At 40.8% G+C, this 22378-nt stretch overlaps 2 protein-coding genes across 3 annotated transcripts; both read right to left on the bottom strand.

Annotated features, from left to right (window-relative positions):
- Positions 1–475: 475 nt before the first annotated feature.
- On the bottom strand, positions 476–8317 carry LOC137870078 (von Willebrand factor A domain-containing protein 5A-like). Its single transcript, XM_068707078.1, has 20 exons — positions 8235–8317; positions 7580–7627; positions 7120–7322; positions 6818–7040; positions 6353–6528; positions 6158–6272; positions 5863–6011; positions 5684–5772; positions 5264–5408; positions 4784–4863; positions 4570–4684; positions 4272–4430; positions 4069–4172; positions 3509–3732; positions 3100–3162; positions 2819–2881; positions 2233–2286; positions 1255–1400; positions 988–1111; positions 476–871 (listed from the first exon to the last, which is right to left on the bottom strand). Exons 2-20 carry the CDS (start codon positions 7620–7622, stop codon positions 792–794), a joined length of 2355 nt encoding a protein of 784 aa, XP_068563179.1. The 5' UTR covers positions 7623–7627; positions 8235–8317; the 3' UTR covers positions 476–791.
- A 1144-nt stretch (positions 8318–9461) lies between these two features.
- Positions 9462–18779, bottom strand: LOC137870064 (von Willebrand factor A domain-containing protein 5A-like). Of its 2 annotated transcripts, none has more exons than XM_068707066.1 (20): positions 18697–18779; positions 17931–17978; positions 17471–17673; positions 17169–17391; positions 16704–16879; positions 16509–16623; positions 16214–16362; positions 16035–16123; positions 15776–15920; positions 15371–15450; positions 15157–15271; positions 14859–15017; positions 14656–14759; positions 13814–14034; positions 13461–13523; positions 12752–12805; positions 12064–12234; positions 10558–10703; positions 10278–10401; positions 9462–10161 (listed from the first exon to the last, which is right to left on the bottom strand). In XM_068707066.1, the coding sequence occupies exons 2-20, from the start codon at positions 17971–17973 to the stop codon at positions 10082–10084; spliced, it is 2460 nt and encodes an 819-aa protein (XP_068563167.1). In that variant the 5' UTR covers positions 17974–17978; positions 18697–18779; the 3' UTR covers positions 9462–10081. The 2 variants fall into 2 exon arrangements, with proteins under 2 accessions (XP_068563167.1, XP_068563159.1); XM_068707058.1 differs by lacking the exon at positions 18697–18779 and adding an exon at positions 18319–18362.
- Between the last annotated feature and the right edge of the window lie 3599 nt (positions 18780–22378).

Here is a 22378-nt window from a genome sequence, read left to right on the forward strand (position 1 = left end):
TCTGTGTAAGAGGTACATATAGTACATAGGAAGGGATTATAGATATTTTGGTTTTATTTATCTAGCAAACTTGGTTTGTGCACACTATCACACATCACACGGCTCTCCATATAATGGTCAAAGCTCTGTCACAGGTGCTGATGTTAAACTGGTTCAAGGTGAACACTGTAGGTGAAATATTCATAAGGCCCCCCCCCCCTGAGGATCGCCACACCCGGTGAACTGTTGCAAAAGGACAAAACTAGTTAGGGTGTCCTGTCACCTTTCATTGCACATAATTATGCAGGCATAATCAAAAAATACATATGATGGCCAACTGTCATACCATAGCCAACTCCCTTTAAAATCCTATCTCCTTCTGTTTGTGAACGCACAGTGAAAAGTAGTGATTTTGTCCTGTTCTCACACACTCTGCATAGAGAGATGTGTTGGCATGTTATTCGTGCCTATGCACACTCAACACATGAGGCCGAAGGGCTCTTATTTCTTTATTCACATATCCTTTATCAGAACGACAGGTTTTATTTTAAGTCAAACTGATTCACATACAACCTGACATTATTGACGCAACAGAACAGCTCACAACTTTGCCAAACATCTGACCCTGGAAGAACTAAAAATGTATTCTTTTTATCATAAAATAGTGTTTTCCAAGTATGTTCCAAGGGCCTAAACAAACAGCTGCATAGCTAAAAGTGAAAAGTTTAACAGTGCAGTGTTTATAAGGTAAAGGTGGCAGGATGGAGTAAATTTGTACCAATCCTGAAGCAGAAGCCCCTTCAGTGAAAACCTCAGATCCCCAGGGCGTCTTTCTGCACGCTGCAACCCAACAGAGCATTTCCTGCTTCCACACTCTCCTTCACACATGATGCTGAAAAAACACACACAAAACAAGTCATCAGCAGACTGAATGTGGGCAAACAGATGATTTTAACCAGCAAACACTGTATAAAACAACGTATTAACACTTATTATTATGGGTTTTACCTTTCTGAGCTCGGAGCCATGACACAGCCTTCATAGCCAGAAGCTCCCACTCTTCCTGAGCATCCATCTTGAAACCATGAAGCCAGATCAGAGCCAGAATGGTGGCCCACACGTCCTGGTTCACCTAATTCACCAAATCAAAGAATAAAAAACTAAAACAAAGAAGATATAGCTCAAAGGAAAAATCAACAACATTTGAAAAAAAGAAACTTAAATACTGTTATTGTTAATTATTCATTTATGTCATTATATTTGACAATAACCCACCGATGCAGGCTTGGGCTTTTCCACCTCCTCACTGGTCTTTCCCAGTGCAGCAGCCAGATCTGGATCCAGCACCCAGCAGCCAGACGCCTTCTGGAGGGAGACCAGCTGCAGCAAAGGGTCTCTGGGTGGCTGTTTGGGCAAACCGGCTTCGGAGGAGGAAACCAGAGAAGGAAATGAAGTAATCTTGGTGGATTAGCACACTGGTATGTTCTAGTTTGTTTTCTTGCATAAACTAGGTTTATAGTGCTCATAAAAGAAGAAAAATGTTGGTCTGACTAGTACATTTAAAAAATAAGTCACCATGATTTGTTCTGTTGAGACTTTTGATAATTATGCAGAGAATTGATTGGGAGACAGATAAGAGCAAAACAAGAGTCTACAGTGATGCGGGCAGCTCTGTGAGGCTGGACTTACAACAGAGCTAAATGCTAACATCAGCATGCTAAGATGCTCACAATGACATTACATTACGGTCAATTAACAGACGCTTTTATCCAAAGCGACTTACAATTCAGTATCTATCTACACACCGTAGACGCAGCTACGGGAGCAATTATGGGGTCTTGCTCAAGGACATGAGACTAGTAGAGTCGGGGATCGAACCACCGACCCTCTGATTAAAAGGCAGCCCTGCTCTCCACTTAGCCACGATCACCCAGTGACAATGTTATATATAGCATGCTGATGTTACGTATGTTTGATTTTTAGCACGTTCACCAACTTACTGTAGTGGCTTCGCATGCTAAACTTTGCTAATTAGCCTTAATAAAAGCAAAGTACAGTTGAGGCTGATGTCATTAGTTTTGTAGGTATTTGGTCAGAAATATAAAGTTGGAAAATATTGAAAAATATAAAGTTTGACCAGATGAAAGCACTGAATGAAAAAAAAATGACCAAATGAATTACAATTTATCGTGAGAGAGACATGAATGTGTGTACAACATTTCTTGGCGTTCCATTCAACTTCTTGTTACTTACCATCCAAAGAGCTACGTAAAGAAGGATCGAACCCGAAATCGTCCACATCTTCCACTGAAAAAGAGACAGAACATTACACAAGAACAACAACATTAAATATGTAACTTAAATAGTAATAGACCAAAATTCTCAATGTATAAACTGAAAAAATCAGAGTGAGAAGATAAAATAATCTTTGTGGCTTTTTGCACTGGTGTGTATTTACAGCACTCGTTTGAGTTTCTTTTTTTTTCTTAATTTGTTCCTATTTGATACTGATGTGTAAATATACCATGAAATACACTCACATTTCAATAATAATGATGCTTCTTTTGAAGAATCTGTCACATTTAACTTACCTGCTATTTATGCTAATTAGTCATGTACTCATTATAGATGTCATTAGTTTTGCAGGTAGTTGGTCGTTAATCAAAGTATTGGACAAATAATTCATACAGTATTTTACCTTAAAGCTGCAAAAAAGCAAGCAAAGAAATTGTGCCACAGAAATGTGTTTTCTTTTCTTTTGTTTGCATCCATCAGTCTATTTATAGAAATACATAAATACGTGTTCCACTCCCATTCAGATTTGTAGATTGGTACTTACCATCCATCTCAACAGAACAACGGGACTGATACGACTCCAGCATATCATCACAGTCCATCATCACTTTGAGATGAAAAACAAAACAAAACATGAGGTCAAGACATGAGCCATGAGAATTACTAAACCAAAAATATCAACAAAACTACTGGTTTGGGACCTTATTACAATCACTAACAATAAGAAGTGAAAAATGTTCAAAATATCTCAAAAGTGTAGAAATGTGTGTAAAAATACAAAGATATGTGTTCCACTCCGATTCAGCTTTAGAGATTTTTACTTACTATCCATCATAGGAGCACCACAGGACATCGGATAACACCGGGGCATACTACAGGCCATCATCACTTTGAGATTTAAAATAAAGTATGAGGTCAAGACATGAGCCATGATAATAACTAAAGAAACAATATCAACAAAACTACTGTTTTCTGAGCTTATTACAATGAAAAATAGTTACAAATATCTCAAAAGTTTACTTACAAACAGATGTGCACACGCAAACACACTGTGAGCACTAAACAAACGCTCGCTCTCATCTCCAAAACAAATGAATACAGTGATTTGTAGATGATCAGTGATTTTCTTAATGTTAAAGCATCAATATGCTTCTCTACTTTATCATTCATGGTCAGCTAGTATCTAGCAAGTAGAGGGTGACTGCAGTTTTTGAATTTCCTTGAAAACACTCACTGGGTGTTGGAACATTTCTGCGCACCAGAGGTCCTTGAATAGCTTCGCTGTTGTCTTTGTTGACAGCAATGAAGGCAGTGAAGGCACTGCTCACTCCTGATTGGACACTGAGATCCACCACCTTCTTCTTCTTCACTCCTCCATCTTCCTCTTCTTCACGCTCTCTCTCCTCCATCTCCAGGGAGCGAATCAGAGTCCGAGCAGCCAACCTGTGGACTGTTAATCTGCAGAGAAGAGATGTTAACCAAATGTTGGAAACCTGTTATGTTATGAACAATGAACTGATGTTTTGTGTGACTGATGATGCTTTGCAAGGTTTTTATAGGTATTTAGGGGGGAAACAATGATTAATTCTAGTCTAGTCTCTTGTAGCATATTTGTGGACTAAATGATTACATATAAAGCCATTCTCCACATTGTGTGTGTCAGCCACTGAGCAGATCTTTAATGCATCAGTACAACATTCTTTTATTAAACTGTGTCTTGTTTCTCATTCCTAGCTAGAGTTTTACTTTAATGAACTAAATAATTAAATCAAATGCATAACAGTGTTGTTTTACCCAGTGTCCTCTGCAGGTGTGAGACTGAAGTGAAGCTGGTTCTGAGAGGGATGACCTGCCAGACTGTACTTCACCGTCACACAGCCCTCTGAGGCCTCTGAACTCTGAGAAAGCATCAGAGTTAGAAACCATTTGTATCATCATAGTTGACCTGAGAAATCTAACCAGGAAGTACTTTCACTATAAGATGTTACTGCTCCTACCTGTCCAGTGAGCTGGGCATAAACCAGTGACCTTTGACCCTGGAACAGTGCTGTGATTGGTGGAGAGAGAGCATTGACAGAAACTCCCTTTGGCAAATCCCACGTGACTGAGATGTCCACCACAGCTGGTTGAAGAGCAAATCGCAGCGACTGCATCACCTGATGAGTAAAAACAATTTACAAAAAGTTGGGAGAAAAACTGAGTTTTTACCAAATGTATTAATTTACATTTCTTATCGTGTCGTCTGTCCTAATTGCAGTTTTCATTAAAATGTATATAAAGGCTGTGATGTCTTACTTTGGGTTGCATCCTGTCCGTCCCTGTGATGAACTGAGCGTGACCTCCTCCTTCCTTGGCCAACCCGTTGATGAGAGCAGAGCTGGCCCCTTCCCCAATCCCAAAGGAGAAACACCTACAATACAGTAGTTGTGTTTTGAACACACTTTTGAAAATGAGACATATTCTGTGAACTGTGGGTTTTTGTTGTGTTTTGTGTTTTCTTTTGTTTCACCTGTGGGAACCTGAATTCTTCTTCACCAGATTGATGACTTCTTTTGTGTTCCCCACCTCTCCGTCAGTAAAGACAAATAGCTAGGGAGGAGAGATTACACATCACTCTAAGCTACATAACATCACACCCAAAAAACATGCAGCATGTGTTGAATCATCATAATCTTTCTCTGAGAGCTGTGTTTGATTGCTGTTTCAGTAACATACGTGCTTTTAAGATAAGATAATCCTTTCTTTGTACCACACCTGGGAATTTTGCAATTTCCAAGGTAGTGGTAAATTCTAAAGAACAAGGTGTTGCAAGAATGAACCTGTTAGTAGGAGGTTCTGACTGAATGACATGGTAATATTACCTGTGATACTTTTACAACCTGTTTAACAAGTGTGTGTTTGTGTGTGTGTGTGTGTGTGTCTGTGTGTGTGTGTGTGTGTGTGTGTGTGTGTGTGTGCGTGCGTGCGTGCGTGTGTGTGTGAGTGTTACTTGTCTAGGTTGATTGGGAACACAGGGCTGGCTGTAAATGTGTTTGAGGGGCTCAAGGATCTCAGTTCCTCCCAGATCAGCCTCCATCTTGTCAACTTTCTTCAGAGCCTCTTCCATGGTCTGCTGGTTGTACTCTACACTCTTACTGCCACCAGAAACACACAAACTGTATATTATACAGTTGGTCTAGTACAACCACAATCTTTACACTTAAGCATGTCTTCACTGTAGGATTAATTCATTATGAAATGTCAGGAGAGAACATTTTAAAACATTGACATCAAACATAATCAATAGTTTTGCAGAATCACTTAATATCACTTATCTGTCTGCCGATAGGGCTGACATGAATTACACATGAACAAACAGTGATTTCAACACACACTTTTGTGGACTGAGTGACCTGAGGGAGTGACTTACGGGAAGATGTGTTCGTAGCTGGACCCAAAACTGTAGATGTTGAAATAGCAGCCTAGTGGTACGCTCTTCAACAGGAGCAGCAGAGTATCCTTAAGGGAGGACAGAGAAGATAGTGAAGGTCACTGTGTGAGAGAGACACTATGAATGATTCTATGATAGAAATAACACATATTTAATACCCTGGCACGCTTTATTTGTCCACCACTCATACTGCCAGATCGATCCAATAAGAAGACAAACTCTCCACATGAAGCGACTGAAGACATCACAGCCTGGGGGAACTCAGGGTACAGACTCAGCATCACTACTGGATCACCCATCAGAGTGCCTGAAACACAGAGGAGAAACAGAAAAATATACACAACTCTGCACTCAGCTATTTAAAAATCAAAATACTTAAATGTAACTCATTACAACAGTTTGAATGTAATGGCCTTTTTTTATTTGCAAACACCTTCTCTAACGGTCACTCACCAGGCTGGGAAGAGGTCTGTCCTGCCTCCACCACAGCAGTGGGCTGGTGGGCATCTTTGTAATAAATCAGCAGTTCAACATCTCTGTCAAACTTGTGTCCTGCAGCCAACTTGACCTGCAGTTCAAAAAAAACACACTCATCAATGTAAATATGGTGATATATCCTCTAACAATCATCAGTAGAACTCTACCTACCGTGGCCTGGGTTTGCTCTGTGTTGAGGTACTGGAGAGGCTCCAGGGGACAGCTGGACTCTACTTTAGAGACGGGACGAGGAGAGGACACTCGGGCAGAGAAAGACAGACTGTAGGGCACCAGAGAGGCTGGAACAGAGGTCACCTGAACGTTGCCACCTTCACAACCACCACTCCCTGTTAACAAGGTAAAAATGTTCAGACATGTAGCACCATCGTAGCCTTTGTTGCACATCATACTAACATTTCATTCCCTTGAGCCATGCTGCTAGCAAGGACATACAAATTAATATTCAGCCCTTCAGCCCCCTTTCAAACTACTGAAGTTTTTAAATAGCAGCTCTTCAGGACAATACTTCTGTAGTCACAATTACTGATGCAATAAAACCCTCTGGATGGACAGGTGTGGTGAGCACTAAGTTGAAGCTTGAGGGCTCCTGATGAAGGTGTTGGCTGGTTTTCCTACCCTGAGGTTGGTAGCGAGGGTTGAGCACAGCAGGCAGACAAAACCTCAGCCCTTCATCAGCCTGCACAGCCAGCTCAATGACGTACTCCAGCCTGATGGAGGCGCTCTCTCCTGGAGGCAGACTGCCCACACTCAGAGAGAATATATCTGGACTCTGCTCACTCTCCTCCAACAGGAAGGCCTGCTGACCGGAGCTCAAAGCATCGTCATACTGCTCACGAGCCTGAGACACAGAGGACACGTGTGAGCAACGTTTGCTGTGTTTTAAAGCTTCTTTTGTGAGTCTTTACCGTCCAGCTCACCTCCTGTTTCTCCTTCACCTCAGCTACAATGTGTGTCTGTCCAATCTTAGCACTGAAATGACAGACAGCAGCATCTCCAGGCAGAGGGAAGACAAAAACAGCCTCTAGTGGTTTGTCCTCCTTGTTCTCATAGTTCAGAGTGGAGACCACTGTAGCCACATGGTCCCTCACCTCCAGCTCCACCTCCACGCTCTTCAGAGGAACTGACCGAGAGACAGAAGGAAACACAATGAACACAACACGTTTTCCTACATTGTTGAGGTTTACTCTTCACTGAATTGTTGCATTTTAGCTACACCAGAGGTGGACCTGTCAACCAAGATGTTAATCCTGTCTCTGTCCAATAGTGTGCAAAGCAGGATCAAATTGGACATATGCATAAAAAATAAATGCCTTTGCATTTGAAGTTTACACAAGTACAAAAAAAGTTCTGGAGGTTTGTTTTCCAACAACTCAGTACCTGGTTCCTTCTGGGAGGTTAGCAGACCACAGCAGTTCACCATCGTACCTGTACAACAATCAACAAGGACATTTGAGGACGCCATGCTGCAGAGATGGATGGTAATGTACTGCACATTCTTCAGCAAGCAAAACAAGTTTTTATAAAAACTAATAAACATTATTTGTCATCCATTATATTTGTATAAAAATGCCACCAAAACAGATTCATTACGGTTATAAACATGACCACAGGACTGAACCTAAGGAAAACACAACAAAAAGTGTAAAAATCCCAACAATACATTTAATACATTTACCGCACAAATCACCAAAGTTAAATACGGTTATTAATAATAATAATAATAATAATAATAATAATAATAATAATACATATTCTACTGCTGCTGTACCTCTCTGCTCCGCCCTTCCTGGTTCACTGCGCATTCATTTTTTCAGCTCTTCGTGTTCATTATGGAACTGTTTGGTCCATTTAAATAAATCTGGACAGCTGTTTGCTTAATGTTACTGATGAGACTATAAATAGAATCTCTGACGGGAAATTACGATGATAACAATCTGATGTTTATTTATTTTAGTTATTAACGTAACTTCTTCTTTATTTCTTTCGATAAGCAGACTATTTAAATAAACACACCAAGCTGAATAAAGCCTACCTCTGAGGACGGATGTCTCCGGGACAGTCTTACTGAAGTTACCTCTTGTAAATATGTGGAGACAATTTGCAGACTTATAAAGCAGAACGATACAAACGTGAAAGTGAAAGTTACGCCCATCGGGTACGCTCGATTGAGCAACAAGAGAGTACCGGGTGGGCGGAGCTTAACTGTGCAACATAAAGTTCCAAAAGCTTTATGCTAGAAAACAAATGTCTGACTCCAGTTTCATTCTAAAAAGCCTCTGAAGTGCTGTAAGTCCTTCCAACTGTGTTTGGCGATAGGTTGCAGATGTTACTTGAAATCACAAAAAACAACTTTCTCTGTTAAAATGGAGCAGACAGCACAACGTTTCAATTCATAATCCTAATACAGCCCACACAAACATGCAACACAATGTAGTTTCTGCTGCCTGCAGTTCTTACCAGAGGTGGGACCTCATTGTTTTTTAAGTCACAAGAAGGTCAAATCTCAAAATCTAAACTTTGAGTTTTGAGTCCTAAACCAGTGATAATGCACTCTTCATTAAATGTAATGCCACTTTAACTACCGAGTAATAATAATTTACAAAAATCATGAATGCTCTTTAAAATGTTTTTATTTGTTAAAACAAGTGCGACTGAACTTAAATTGTACAAAAAAAAATAGTGCTGACATTGCATTTTGTGTTTCTGCCCTGTCTTGTTATATTTAACTGTTAAAGTGATATTTCATGTTTCATGTCTAAATTAATTAGAAAGATAAATTAAAAAGAAAAGTAATAGATGGGTTCTTCTTGAATAGCGTTTTAGTTACTCTGAAGAAAATAATCAGTAGATTCTTTTTCCAACTGGCGCTCTGTAACATAACTTTTGTGGTTCTCTCCTGTAACTTGATTGGATGCCGTCGGATTGGTTCAAAATAAATGGATCTGGAAAATAAGTGTCGACTTGCTGGGAGTGAATAGAGTTAACTTTAGTTGATTCAGAAAATTAATTGATTGGTGGCACACTTTTTAAAAACATACTTTATAATCTTTTGGCTTTGGATAAAGTATCAACTTCTCACACATGTGCAATACGTTCACAACCCTTTAATGTTGGACGCGGAAGTGTGAGGTTCATTTTGAGGCAAAAACATCCCCAAGACTCAGCAGTAATTTAGGATATATTACCCTGAAACAATACAAAAAGTAAAAAAACTGTCACGGGGTGTGATGGAGGACTCAAATGCAGACATAACCAGATGCAGAGTGAAACGGGTTTTAATGAGTCAAGAACACGACAGGAATCTTACAGGAACACAGCAGGGAAGCCAAGGACAGACTGGGTCTGAATCCAAATCCAAATCCAGCAGGGCAGACAGACTGGGAAACCGGGAACAGGATGAGCCAAACGGGCGGGTTGACATGGCAATGATCTGGCAAAGTGTGTCTGAGAGGCAGGAGTTTATAAAGTGGCTTGATCAGAGGCAGGTGAAGGGAGTTGTGCTGATGATGAGGGAGTGGCTGACAGGTAGAGTGAGGAGGGTGTGGAGTGATAGGAGAGAAGGGGCAGAGCTGTGACAAAAACATCACAGTTGAAGCAGGCAGTTCTTAAACTTTTTAAAATGTGGCCAGAAATGTCTGCTGACAGCTCAAGGTTAGATTTGCAATTCAGAGTTGACTAAAGTTCATGTAAGCCTGGTGTCACATAGTTTTTACTGCACAGTGAATGGAGGAGGTGTGAGTTTAATATTCAGTTGTTTTAGACACAAGGTGATGTGAAAGGCATAACTGGATTTGAAGTCAATATTGTAGGATGGAGTGAATCTGCTTCTGTGTGCCAGAAGTGACCAATCCTGAAGCAGAAGCCCCTTCAGTGAAAACCTCAGATCCCCAGGGCGTCTTTCTGCACGCTGCAACCCAACAGAGCATTTCCTGCTTCCACACTCTCCTTCACACATGATGCTGAAAAAACACACACAAAACAAGTCATCAGCAGACTGAATGTGGGCAAACAGATGATTTTAACCAGCAAACACTGTATAAAACAACGTATTAACACTTATTATTATGGGTTTTACCTTTCTGAGCTCGGAGCCATGACACAGCCTTCATAGCCAGAAGCTCCCACTCTTCCTGAGCATCCATCTTGAAACCATGAAGCCAGATCAGAGCCAGAATGGTGGCCCACACGTCCTGGTTCACCTAATTCACCAAATCAAAGAATAAAAAACTAAAACAAAGAAGATATAGCTCAACGAAAAATCTGACTTCCTCACAATATAACAATTGAAAAAAAGAAACTTAAATACTGTTATTGTTAATTATTCATTTATGTCATTATATTTGACAATAACCCACCGATGCAGGCTTGGGCTTTTCCACCTCCTCACTGGTCTTTCCCAGTGCAGCAGCCAGATCTGGATCCAGCACCCAGCAGCCAGACGCCTTCTGGAGGGAGACCAGCTGCAGCAAAGGGTCTCTGGGTGGCTGTTTGGGCAAGCCGGCTTCGGAGGAGGAAACCACAGTGAGAAGATAAAAATAATCTCTGTGGCTTATTGGACTGCTATGTATTTAGTTTGGTCTTTTTTCTTATTGTTTTCACATTTGATACTGACGTATAGATACCAGTATATTACAGAAAAGAAATATGAGTGAATTACTAAACTAAAAAGTGACATGCTAAACTGGAAAACACCAACTCACATTTTCTCTTTTCAAATAATATAGTTGCTTCTTTTTTTGGAATCGGTCTTCACCTTTCAGCATTACCTGCTAATTAGCTAATTAGCTATAAACACTAAGTACAGCTGATGGGCTGATGTCATTAGTTTTGCAAGTATTTGGTCGTTATGAAAGTATTGGACCAATACAAAGTTCCATCGCTTAAAGAGCAAAAGAGACGTAGAACATTACACAAAAGGCAACAACAGTAAATACAAGGAAGGAACTTAAATTGTAGGACGCAGAGATTCTCAAAGTAGTAACCACTGCACCAGAAACCAGTGAGTACAAAGAAAAGAAACAATATAAATCAGTAACAGCCGCGTCAGCGACACTGATATTGTTTTCACTTATTGAGCCTGTGTGTGAGTGTTTAAATTTCTGTCTTCGGACATATTTTGTCACTGCCATGACGTCGCAACCGTGCAAGATGCAGTCACAAAGCTCTACAGGTGTGTCGCTGAGGTCAAAATGAAGGCAGAGTTCTAAGATGGGTGTGGTTCGAGCGAGGGTGCCGGAAGTAAGGGGGATGCAAAACGATGCCATTGCAAAACGGTCTGTAGTTTAATTATATCTTTAAAAATATAATAATTACATATTAAATCATGAACAATGTGAGTAACTCATATTTTAACACAGCAAACTTACAGTTCACGACGGCGTTAATGAGGCTGTGACAACAACTAATCATCGACATTAGCCCTCCATATTTAAACTTCATGTGACTCCAGCGAGCTGCATTTGCAGACTTCCACTTAAAACTATTATTTAGATCATTTCTCATTTTCAACGTCCTGCTGATTCCAGTGATAACTGATTTTCTGCAATATTCAAACTCTGTCATAATAACCATTAGTCCATCCGCTGCTCTGCTGGGGAATTAAATCATGAATTGTCTTTGGCACAAATCTAATGTGGTGCTTTAGAAATATGATCAAATTTTGTGTGCAGATACCAGCTGTTGTATATTTGGGTAAGCCAGGCATCTCTTTGGGGCATAACAGTCCATAACAGTCCATGGTGATGTAAAAAATGTCTTTGGGTATTTTTGTTTAGAGAACAAAAGGCCCTGAAAGTGAACTGTTACATTTATCACACTGGTGAAGCCAGTATGATGTGGTAGAGGAAAATATTAAGACTTACAATCATCATCATCACACTCCTCAGACTCATCACGCTCACTGGACAGAGACATAGACTGAGGAACAGGACTCTTCAGAAACATCTTCTGTGGTTTCGTTGAGGCAACGAGCTTCTTCTTCATATTAGAGAATACATTTAGGCTGGCGCCTCCCTTCTTTATTCTCTTACGACCTGCAGAAAGAGCACACAGCCTGATTACTATGTATTATCCCTCTGTGACTCATCATTATTATTGTTATTAATACAAATATTGCCATTAGTATTGTTATTCGCATCAGTATCAAAGGAAACAAGAGCCACATTGGGCATTTTGGTGAAATATTCCTTCATATTATTTATTCCTCTCAGCAGAAGTTGTTTTCATAATAAGTCCACTGGCCGCGGTCATCGCCATGAAGCAACGTGTTTCCCAATGCTATGTCTCTTTAATGTGGGACAATGACAACTCCAGAAGGATCTTAAAACAAGGTAACGAAGAAGGTTCTGCTGTTTGAAGGAGCTCTCAATAAATCTGAGCAGCGACGAGGATTCTGCTGAGAGTCCTGGGTAATTATATGTTGCTTATGTTCAGGACTGCCAGAACTCCTACATACAGTAGTTCATGCTGTTTGCTCCGTCTCTATCCATGTACTGTATTTATAGGAATACACAGGTGTGTGTTAAAATCACAGTTACCTTGTATACTTACATTTAGCATGAGCATTGCTGGAAATAGAATAGGCTTGAATGAGATTAGGGTCAGCTTTGAGGTTAAAAAGAGAAAGAGAAATAGGTCAGGACGTTACCTGAGAATGATTAAAGATAAACTTTAACTGCTAAACCAGTGGTTTCTGAGATGAGTACAATGACCGGGCGGCAATCTCCCGTATTGAAAACTGAAGCCAATGCTGAAGAGCCTTAAACTTGCATTCTTATTAATGACCAGCAGGGGGCGACACCACTGATGAAAAAATAAGTTTGATAGTAAAGAAGTCTATGAAAAAATGACCCTATTTCTAACTTTATTTATTACCTCAGTAAACATGTCCACTTATACACAGTATGTAACAATACCTCACACTAATTAAAAATATAACTTAAAATGTTTACAAATAATAAAAGATAAATATGAGTGGGGCACAAGCATGCCTCCATGAAAACAAACAGTTCAAACTTCTTCACTTGCTGCACTATGCAATCACACGTCTCTTACGTCAATGACTACCAAAGCAGCCTGGAGCCCAAAAAACGACATTCAGTTCATCACATTAAATCTACAAATAAGCAAGCAGAGCAATTCTGCCAGAGAAATGTGCTTTTTTGTTTGTTGTTGTTTTGTTTCCACCATTTAGTCTATTTATAGAAATACACAGATATGAGTTTCACTCCGATTCAGCTTTGAAGATTTTTTTACTTACTACTCATCACAGGAGCACCACAGGATCTCTGACCACGCAGGGGCATACTACAGGCCATCATCACTTTGAGATAAAAAAAAAAAAAGTATGAGGTCAAGATACGAGCTTCATCATGATATGATAATTAAACAAACAATATCAACAAAACTACTGTTTTCTGAGCTTATTACAATGACTAACAACAAGCAGTTAAAATAGTTTGAAATATCTCAAAAGTTTACATACACACGCAAACACACTGTGAGCACTAAACAAATGGAGGGGGCAGCAAAGGAGAAGCTCCTGTCCCCTCAAGTGGCTAGTATCTAGTAAGTAGAGGGTGACTGTAGTTTAATTTCCTTGAAAACACTCACTGGGTGTTGGAACATTTTTGCGCACCAGAGGTCCTTGAATAGCTTCGCTGTTGTCTTTGTTGACAGCAATGAAGGCAGTGAAGGCACTGCTCACTCCTGATTGGACACTGAGATCCACCACCTTCTTCTTCACTCCTCCATCTTCCGGTCCTTCACGCTCTCTCTCCTCCATCTCCAGGGAGCGAATCAGAGTCCGAGCAGCCAACCTGTGGACTGTTAATCTGCAGAGAAGAGATGTTAACACATCTGCACACAGATGAACCATATTAGAATAAACGTATTGATTATTTATTTTAGGGTTCATGTATGTTCAGCAGTGCACAGTACAAAGATGTCAATGACTGTTGAAACATGTTAAAATGTAGAGAAATAGCATAAAACACTTTAACTATATTGCTCTGCTGCAGGGATTCTCTGGGTTTCTTACGTCGCCACGGTTTGCATGTTTGCATTTGCAAATTGATGTGTTTTATTTATTTTTATGCAGCATTCTTGATTTTATTTGAATAGAACATAAACCATCTTGAGAAATGTTGGAAACCTGTTATGTTATGAACAATTAACTGATGTTTTGTGTGACTGATGATGCTTTGCAAGGTTTTTACAGGTATTTAGGGGGGAAACAATGATTAATTCTAGTCTAGTCTCTTGTAGCAGATTTGTGGACTAAATGATTACATATAAAGCCATTCTCCACATTGTGTGTGTCAGCCACTGAGCAGATCTTTAATGCATTAGTACAATATTCTTTTATGAAACTGTGTCTTGTTTCTCATTCCTAGCTAGAGTTTTACTTTAATGAACTAAATAATTAAATCAAATGCATAACAGTGTTGTTTTACCCAGTGTCCTCTGCAGGTGTGAGACTGAAGTGAAGCTGGTTCTGAGAGGGATGACCTGCCAGACTGTACTTCACCGTCACACAGCCCTCTGAGGCCTCTGAACTCTGAGAAAGCATCAGAGTTAGAAACCATTTGTATCATCATAGTTGACCTGAGAAATCTAACCAGGAAGCACTTTCACTATAAGATGTTACTGCTCCTACCTGTCCAGTGAGCTGGGCATAAACCAGTGACCTTTGACCCTGGAACAGTGCTGTGATTGGTGGAGAGAGAGCAGTGACAGAAACTCCCTTTGGCAAATCCCACGTGACTGAGATGTCCACCACAGCTGGTTGAAGAGCAAATCGCAGCGACTGCATCACCTGATGAGTAAAAACAATTTACAAAAAGTTGGGAGAAAAACTGAGTTTTTACCAAATGTATTAATTTACATTTCTTATTGTGTCGTCTGTCCTAATTGCAGTTTTCATTAAAATGTATATAAAGGCTGTGATGTCTTACTTTGGGTTGCATCCTGTCCGTCCCTGTGATGAACTGAGCGTGACCTCCTCCTTCCTTGGCCAACCCGTTGATGAGAGCAGAGCTGGCCCCTTCCCCAATCCCAAAGGAGAAACACCTACAATACAGTAGTTGTGTTTTTAACACACTTTTGAAAATGGGACATATTCTGTGAACTGTGGGTTTTTGTTGTGTTTTGTGTTTTTTTTTGTTTCACCTGTGGGAACCTGAATTCTTCTTCACCAGATTGATGACTTCTTTCGTGTTCCCCACCTCTCCGTCAGTAAAGACAAATAGCTAGGGAGGAGAGTTTACACATCACTCTAAGCTACATAACATCACACCCAAAAAACATGCAGCATGTGTTGAATCATCATAATCTTTCTCTGACAGCTGTGTTTGATTGCTGTTTCAGTAAAACAAGTGCTTTTAATGGTACATTCTAAAGAACAAGGTGTGGTAAGAATGAACCTGTTAAAAATAGAACAGTAGGAAGTTCTGACTGAACGGTATGATACTATTACCTACAAGAGATATTTGTACAACCTGTTTAACACATATGTATATGTGTGTGTGTGTGTGTGTGTGTGTGTGTGTGTGTGTGTGTGTGTGTGTGTGTTACTTGTCTAGGTTGATTGGGAATGCAGGGCTGGCTGTAAATGTGTTTGAGGGGCTTCAGGATCTCTGTTCCTCCCAGATCAGCCTCCATCTCATCAACTTTCTTCAGAGCCTCTTCCATGGTCTGCTGGTTGTACTCTACACTGTTACTGCCACCAGAAACACATGAATGAACACATGGTGCAATGAACACATGAACAACAAGTGACAATACAGGAGATAACAAACTTTGTTAGGCTGAGTGACCTGAGGGAGTGACTTACGGGAAGATGTGTTCGTAGCGGGACCCAAAACTGTAGATGTTGAAATAGCAGCCTAGTGGTACGCTCTTCAACAGGAGCAGCAGAGTATCCTTAAGGGAGGACAGAGAAGATAGTGAAGGTCACTGTGTGAGAGAGACACTATGAATGATTCTATGATAGAAATAACACATATTTAATACCCTGGCACTCTTTATTTTTCCACCACTCATACTGCCAGATCGATCCAATAAGAAGACAAACTCTCCACATGAAGCGACTGAAGACATCACAGCCTGGGGGAACTCAGGGTACAGACTCAGCATCACTACTGGATCACCCATCAGAGTGCCTGAAACACAGAGGAGAAACAGAAAAATATACACAACTCTGCACTCAGCTATTTAAAAATCAAAATACTTAAATGTAACTCATTACATCAGTTTGAATGTAATGGCCTTTTTTTATTTGCAAACACCTTCTCTAACGGTCACTCACCAGGCTGGGAAGAGGTCTGTCCTGCCTCCACCACAGCAGTGGGCTGGTGGGCATCTTTGTAATAAATCAGCAGTTCAACATCTCTGTCAAACTTGTGTCCTGCAGCCAACTTGACCTGCAGTTCAAAAAAAACACACTCATCAATGTAAATATAGTGATATATCCTCTAACAATCATCAGTAGAACTCTACCTACCGTGGCCTGGGTTTGCTCTGTGTTGCGGTACTGGAGAGGCTCCAGGGGACAGCTGGACTCTACTTTAGAGACGGGACGAGGAGAGGACACTCGGGCAGAGAAAGACAGACTGTAGGGCACCAGAGAGGCTGGAACAGAGGTCACCTGAACGTTGCCACCTTCACAACCACCACTCCCTGTTAACAAGGTAAAAATGTTCAGACATGTAGCACCATCGTAGCCTTTGTTGCACATCATACTAACATTTCATTCCCTTGGGCCATGCTGCTAGCAAGGACATACAAATTAATATTCAGCCCTTCAGCCCCCTTTCAAACTACTGAAGTTTTTAAATAGCAGCTCTTCAGGACAATACTTCTGTAGTCACAATTACTGATGCAATAAAACCCTCTGGATGGACAGGTGTGGTGAGCACTAAGTTGAAGCTTGAGGGCTCCTGATGAAGGTGTTGGCTGGTTTTCCTACCCTGAGGTTGGTAGCGAGGGTTGAGCACAGCAGGCAGACAAAACCTCAGCCCTTCATCAGCCTGCACAGCCAGCTCAATGACGTACTCCAGCCTGATGGAGGCGCTCTCTCCTGGAGGCAGACTGCCCACACTCAGAGAGAATATATCTGGACTCTGCTCACTCTCCTCCAACAGGAAGGCCTGCTGACCGGAGCTCAAAGCATCGTCATACTGCTCACGAGCCTGAGACACAGAGGACACGTGTGAGCAACGTTTGCTGTGTTTTAAAGCTTCTTTTGTGAGTCTTTACCGTCCAGCTCACCTCCTGTTTCTCCTTCACCTCAGCTACAATGTGTGTCTGTCCAATCTTAGCACTGAAATGACAGACAGCAGCATCTCCAGGCAGAGGGAAGACAAAAACAGCCTCTAGTGGTTTGTCCTCCTTGTTCTCATAGTTCAGAGTGGAGACCACTGTAGCCACATGGTCCCTCACCTCCAGCTCCACCTCCACGCTCTTCAGAGGAACTGACCGAGAGACAGAAGGAAACACAATGAACACAACACGTTTTCCTACATTGTTGAGGTTTACTCTTCACTGAATTGTTGCATTTTAGCTACACCAGAGGTGGACCTGTCAACCAAGATGTGAATCCTGCCTCTGTCCAATAGTGTGCAAAGCAGGATCAAATTGGACATATGCATAAAAAATAAATGCCTTTGCATTTGAAGTTTACACAAGTACAAAAAAAGTTCTGGAGGTTTGTTTTCCAACAACTCAGTACCTGGTTCCTTCTGGGAGGTTAGCAGACCACAGCAGTTCACCATCGTACCTGTACAACAATCAACAAGGACATTTGAGGACGCCATGCTGCAGAGATGGATGGTAATGTACTGCACATTCTTCAGCAAGCAAAACAAGTTTTTATAAAAACTAATAAACATTATTTGTCATCCATTATATTTGTATAAAAATGCCACCAAAACAGATTCATTACGGTTATAAACATGACCACAGGACTGAACCTAAGGAAAACACAACAAAAAGTGTAAAAATCCCAACAATGCATTTAATACATTTACCGCACAAATCACCAAAGTTAAATACGGTTATTAATAATAATAATAATAATAATAATAATAATAATAATACATATTCTACTGCTGCTGTACCTCTCTGCTCCGCCCTTCCTGGTTCACTGCGCATTCATTTTTTCAGCTCTTCGTGTTCATTATGGAACTGTTTGGTCCATTTAAATAAATCTGGACAGCTGTTTGCTTAATGTTACTGATGAGACTATAAATAGAATCTCTGACGGGAAATTACGATGATAACAATCTGATGTTTATTTATTTTAGTTATTACCGTAACTTCTTCTTTATTTCTTTTGTTATGATATCACGATATTCCAGTGAAGTTCATATAGACATTCAAACCCACTGAGACATCAACAGTATCCAGCATTAATACGTGTTGCGCAGTGTTGTGGGCCGACTTAGTATCGATAAGCAGACTATTTAAATAAACACACCAAGCTGAATAAAGCCTACCTCTGAGGACGGATGTCTCCGGGACAGTCTTACTGAAGTTACCTCTTGTAAATATGTGGAGACAATTTGCAGACTTATAAAGCAGAACGATACAAACGTGAACGTGAAAGTTACGCCCATCGGGTACGCTCGATTGAGCAACAAGAGAGTACCGGGTGGGCGGAGCTTAACTGTGCAACATAAAGTTCCAAAAGCTTTATGCTAGAAAACAAATGTCTGACTCCAGTTTCATTCTAAAAAGCCTCTGAAGTGCTGTAAGTCCTTCCAACTGTGTTTGGCGATAGGTTGCAGATGTTACTTGAAATCACAAAAAACAACTTTCTCTGTTAAAATGGAGCAGAGAGCACAACGTTTCAATTCATAATCCTAATACAGCCCACACAAACATGCAACACAATGTAGTTTCTGCTGCCTGCAGTTCTTACCAGAGGTGGGACCTCATTGTTTTTTAAGTCACAAGAAGGTCAAATCTCAAAATCTAAACTTTGAGTTTTGAGTCCTAAACCAGTGATAATGCACTCTTCATTAAATGTAATGCCACTTTAACTACCGAGTAATAATAATTTACAAAAATCATGAATGCTCTTTAAAATATTTTTATTTGTTAAAACAAGTGCGACTGAACTTAAATTGTACAAAAAAAATAGTGCTGACATTGCATTTTGTGTTTCTGCCCTGTCTTGTTATATTTAACTGTTAAAGTAATATTTCATGTTTCATGTCTAAATTAATTAGAAAGATAAATTAAAAAGAAAAGTAATGGATGGGTTCTTCTTGAATAGCGTTTTAGTTACTCTGAAGAAAATAATCAGTAGATTCTTTTTCCAACTGGCGCTCTGTAACCTAACTTTCGTGGTTCTTGTTTTGGAAAAACTTTTAATTATAAATTGGGAGAAGAGTTTTGTTCACAAATTCAAAGAAAATAATGAAGTCTTCAAATGATTCAAAGTTGTCCCCTTCTATTTTATTTTGCCTGCAAGGGAAAGATGCACCACAGCCACCTCAGTCAGTGTCTGTGGTGAAAAGTTCAACATCGTACAAGATACCAAACCATTTTATGCACACATGAGTTCACGCCCTGGGATAAATCATAGACAAGGAGTAGATGTTCTCGTACCCTGGCTATCGTTCTTATCTAAACACATGCCAAGTGTGTTTACTGGGAATCAGTGATGGTTTTATGGTCTGTCTCAAACTTGTCAGACACTGTGTCTTCACTTCCTCTGTCCGAAGTGGGAGTGTGTGACCAGTCGTGAGAAACAAGACACTGTGTTCAATAAAAGTGATGAACTACTTCTATAGGACTGCTGTGTTATGTCAGTATTTGTGTTCCTCACCTTACCTTTCAGTTTTACATCTTTTAAAACATTTCATGATATAAGAATATATTTTTTTCCATTACATTCCACTCTTTAGATTATTCATTAATCACATAATATTGCAAAAATATATTACAAGGACATTTCAATAACATCAGAAGTATCACTCCAGAATCTGGTTTAAAATACATCTTCATGTGAGATGTCACAAGAAAATGGTGTGAGAGTGAACAGCCAACCAGTTTGTATGGAATTCACCCGAACAACTGGTTTGTGTGATCAGTTTTGCTTATGTTGACACCGTAAGGTTTCCACAAAACTGTCAGAGACACTGTTTTACCACTCTTTAGGTTCTAAATGTGTGTATGCAACTATATGTGTATTTTTGGGTGTGGTGCTGAATGGGTAGCTCCCTCGAAGGTCACTTGCTTCACCCGCGTTGGTGACCGTTGTCACTCCTTATCTGCCAGTAGGTAACACAGAACGCGTCTGTCTGTTACATGAGTCTCTGATGTTATGCAGGTATGTGTGAATCGGGTGTGGGAGCCAGGGCAAGCTCAGCAGGGGCCGGAACCCTTTTGCAGTGAGTTGCGTGCACCCAAGTGGCACGTTCAGCTACTCTGACTGCTGTGTGAGTGACGAGTAGGATCTGGAACGGTCCCTGCCAGCGCTTGGCTTTCCAGCTTTTCCTCCTGAAGTCCTTGACCACCACGAAATCACCAGGCTGCAGCTTGTGCAGCGGTCCTGTTGCTGGTTGTGGAAGGGCTGCAGACACCTGTTTTCTTATGTTAGATAAAGCAGAGGAGAGTTGTGCACAATATGTTAACATTTCATGTTCGCATAGTGCGGTGGATGGAAGAGGAGCTCTCGGTGCTTCGGTGCCTACATGTGGTGGAGCACCAAACAAAATCTCAAAAGGACTCAGATTGCTGCGTGTTCGTTTTCTCATTCGCATATACATCAACACTAGAGGCAGGGCTTTTGTCCCAGGAAGACCTGTATTAGCGCAACATTTCTCTAACTTTGTCTTGAGTGTTCCATTTTCTCTTTCTACAGCGCCACCACTGGCTGGATGGTAAGCACAGTGTGTTTTTAAGTCAATACCCACATATGCACTTAATTCTGTTATGGCCTGATTTACAAAATGAGAACCATTGTCACTTGATATCTTAGTTGGAATACCCCATCGGGGAATGATTTCACCAATCAGAGCTTTTGCTACTGTTGCAGCTGTTTGTTTGCTGGATGGAAAAACTTCAACCCACTTAGACCACATGTCTACCATCACGAGACAGTGTTTCTTACCCTCAGATGGAGATAATTCAACAAAATCCATCATAACGTGTTCAAACGGACGTGTTGGTGGTGGGTGTGCAGCTTGTCTGGTTACCCCTGTAGGTCTGCCTGTGTTGTGAGTTGCACAAGTTACACAAGATTGACAAAACTTTTGTGCATATGCTGTGAACCCCTTTGTAAACCAAGTCTCACTAAGTGCACTTAACATTCCCCCTTTTAACACATGGTCAAAACCATGTGTTAATTTTGCATAATGAGAAAAGAAATGTTTAGGCAAACAAGGTTTGCCATCAGTTCCAGACCACAGTCCATCAGTGAACTTGCAGCCAGCTGAGGCCCAAAGGCGCCTCTCATCCGGTGTGGAGAGCGACTGCATGGCTGAAAGAGAAGAAGGGACTGTAACAAATGAGTGGGTTTTGTCAGCAGCAGAAATGTGAAGAGGAAGCTGTGCAGCAGCTTTCGCAGTAGCATCTGCATGAGCATTTCCTTTTGAAACGTCATCAGTGTTAGATGTGTGTGCAGCACATTTACATACTGCAATCTCAGTTGGTAGCAAAATAGATTCCAACAGTTCTGCAATGAGTGTGTGATGTAGAACTGGTTTGCCATCTGATTTCAAAAATTGTCTGTGTTTCCACAGAGCACCAAAGTCATGAACTACACCAAATGCATAGCGAGAGTCAGTGTGAATGGTGACTGTTTTACCCTTAGCGAGTTTACAAGCCTCAGTGAGTGCGATGAGCTCAGCTGCCTGGGCTGAGAGGTGACATGGAAGAAGACCAGAACAGAGCACAGCTGAGTCAGAAACCACAGCAAAACCAACAAGATTATTGCCAGTCTGTGGATCGCGAGAGGCAGATCCATCAACATACATTACCAGGTCACAGTTGGTCAGAGGAGTGTCCAGAAGGTCAGGTCGAGGAGTGCACTGAGCTTGGAGCTCAGCCAAACAGTTATGCTCCTCACCATCACCAGGAATAGGAAGTAATGATGCCGGGTTAAGATTAGTACAGCGTTTAACAGTTACGTTTGGCATGTCCAAGAGACATGTGTGTTAACGCAAATAT

The sequence above is a fragment of the Cebidichthys violaceus genome, unplaced genomic scaffold (assembly GCF_023349555.1).
Source record: "Cebidichthys violaceus isolate CVI_PGR_0920_01 unplaced genomic scaffold, fCebVio1.0.p SCAF_1, whole genome shotgun sequence".
In the NCBI taxonomy this organism is placed as follows: domain Eukaryota; kingdom Metazoa; phylum Chordata; class Actinopteri; order Perciformes; family Stichaeidae; genus Cebidichthys; species Cebidichthys violaceus.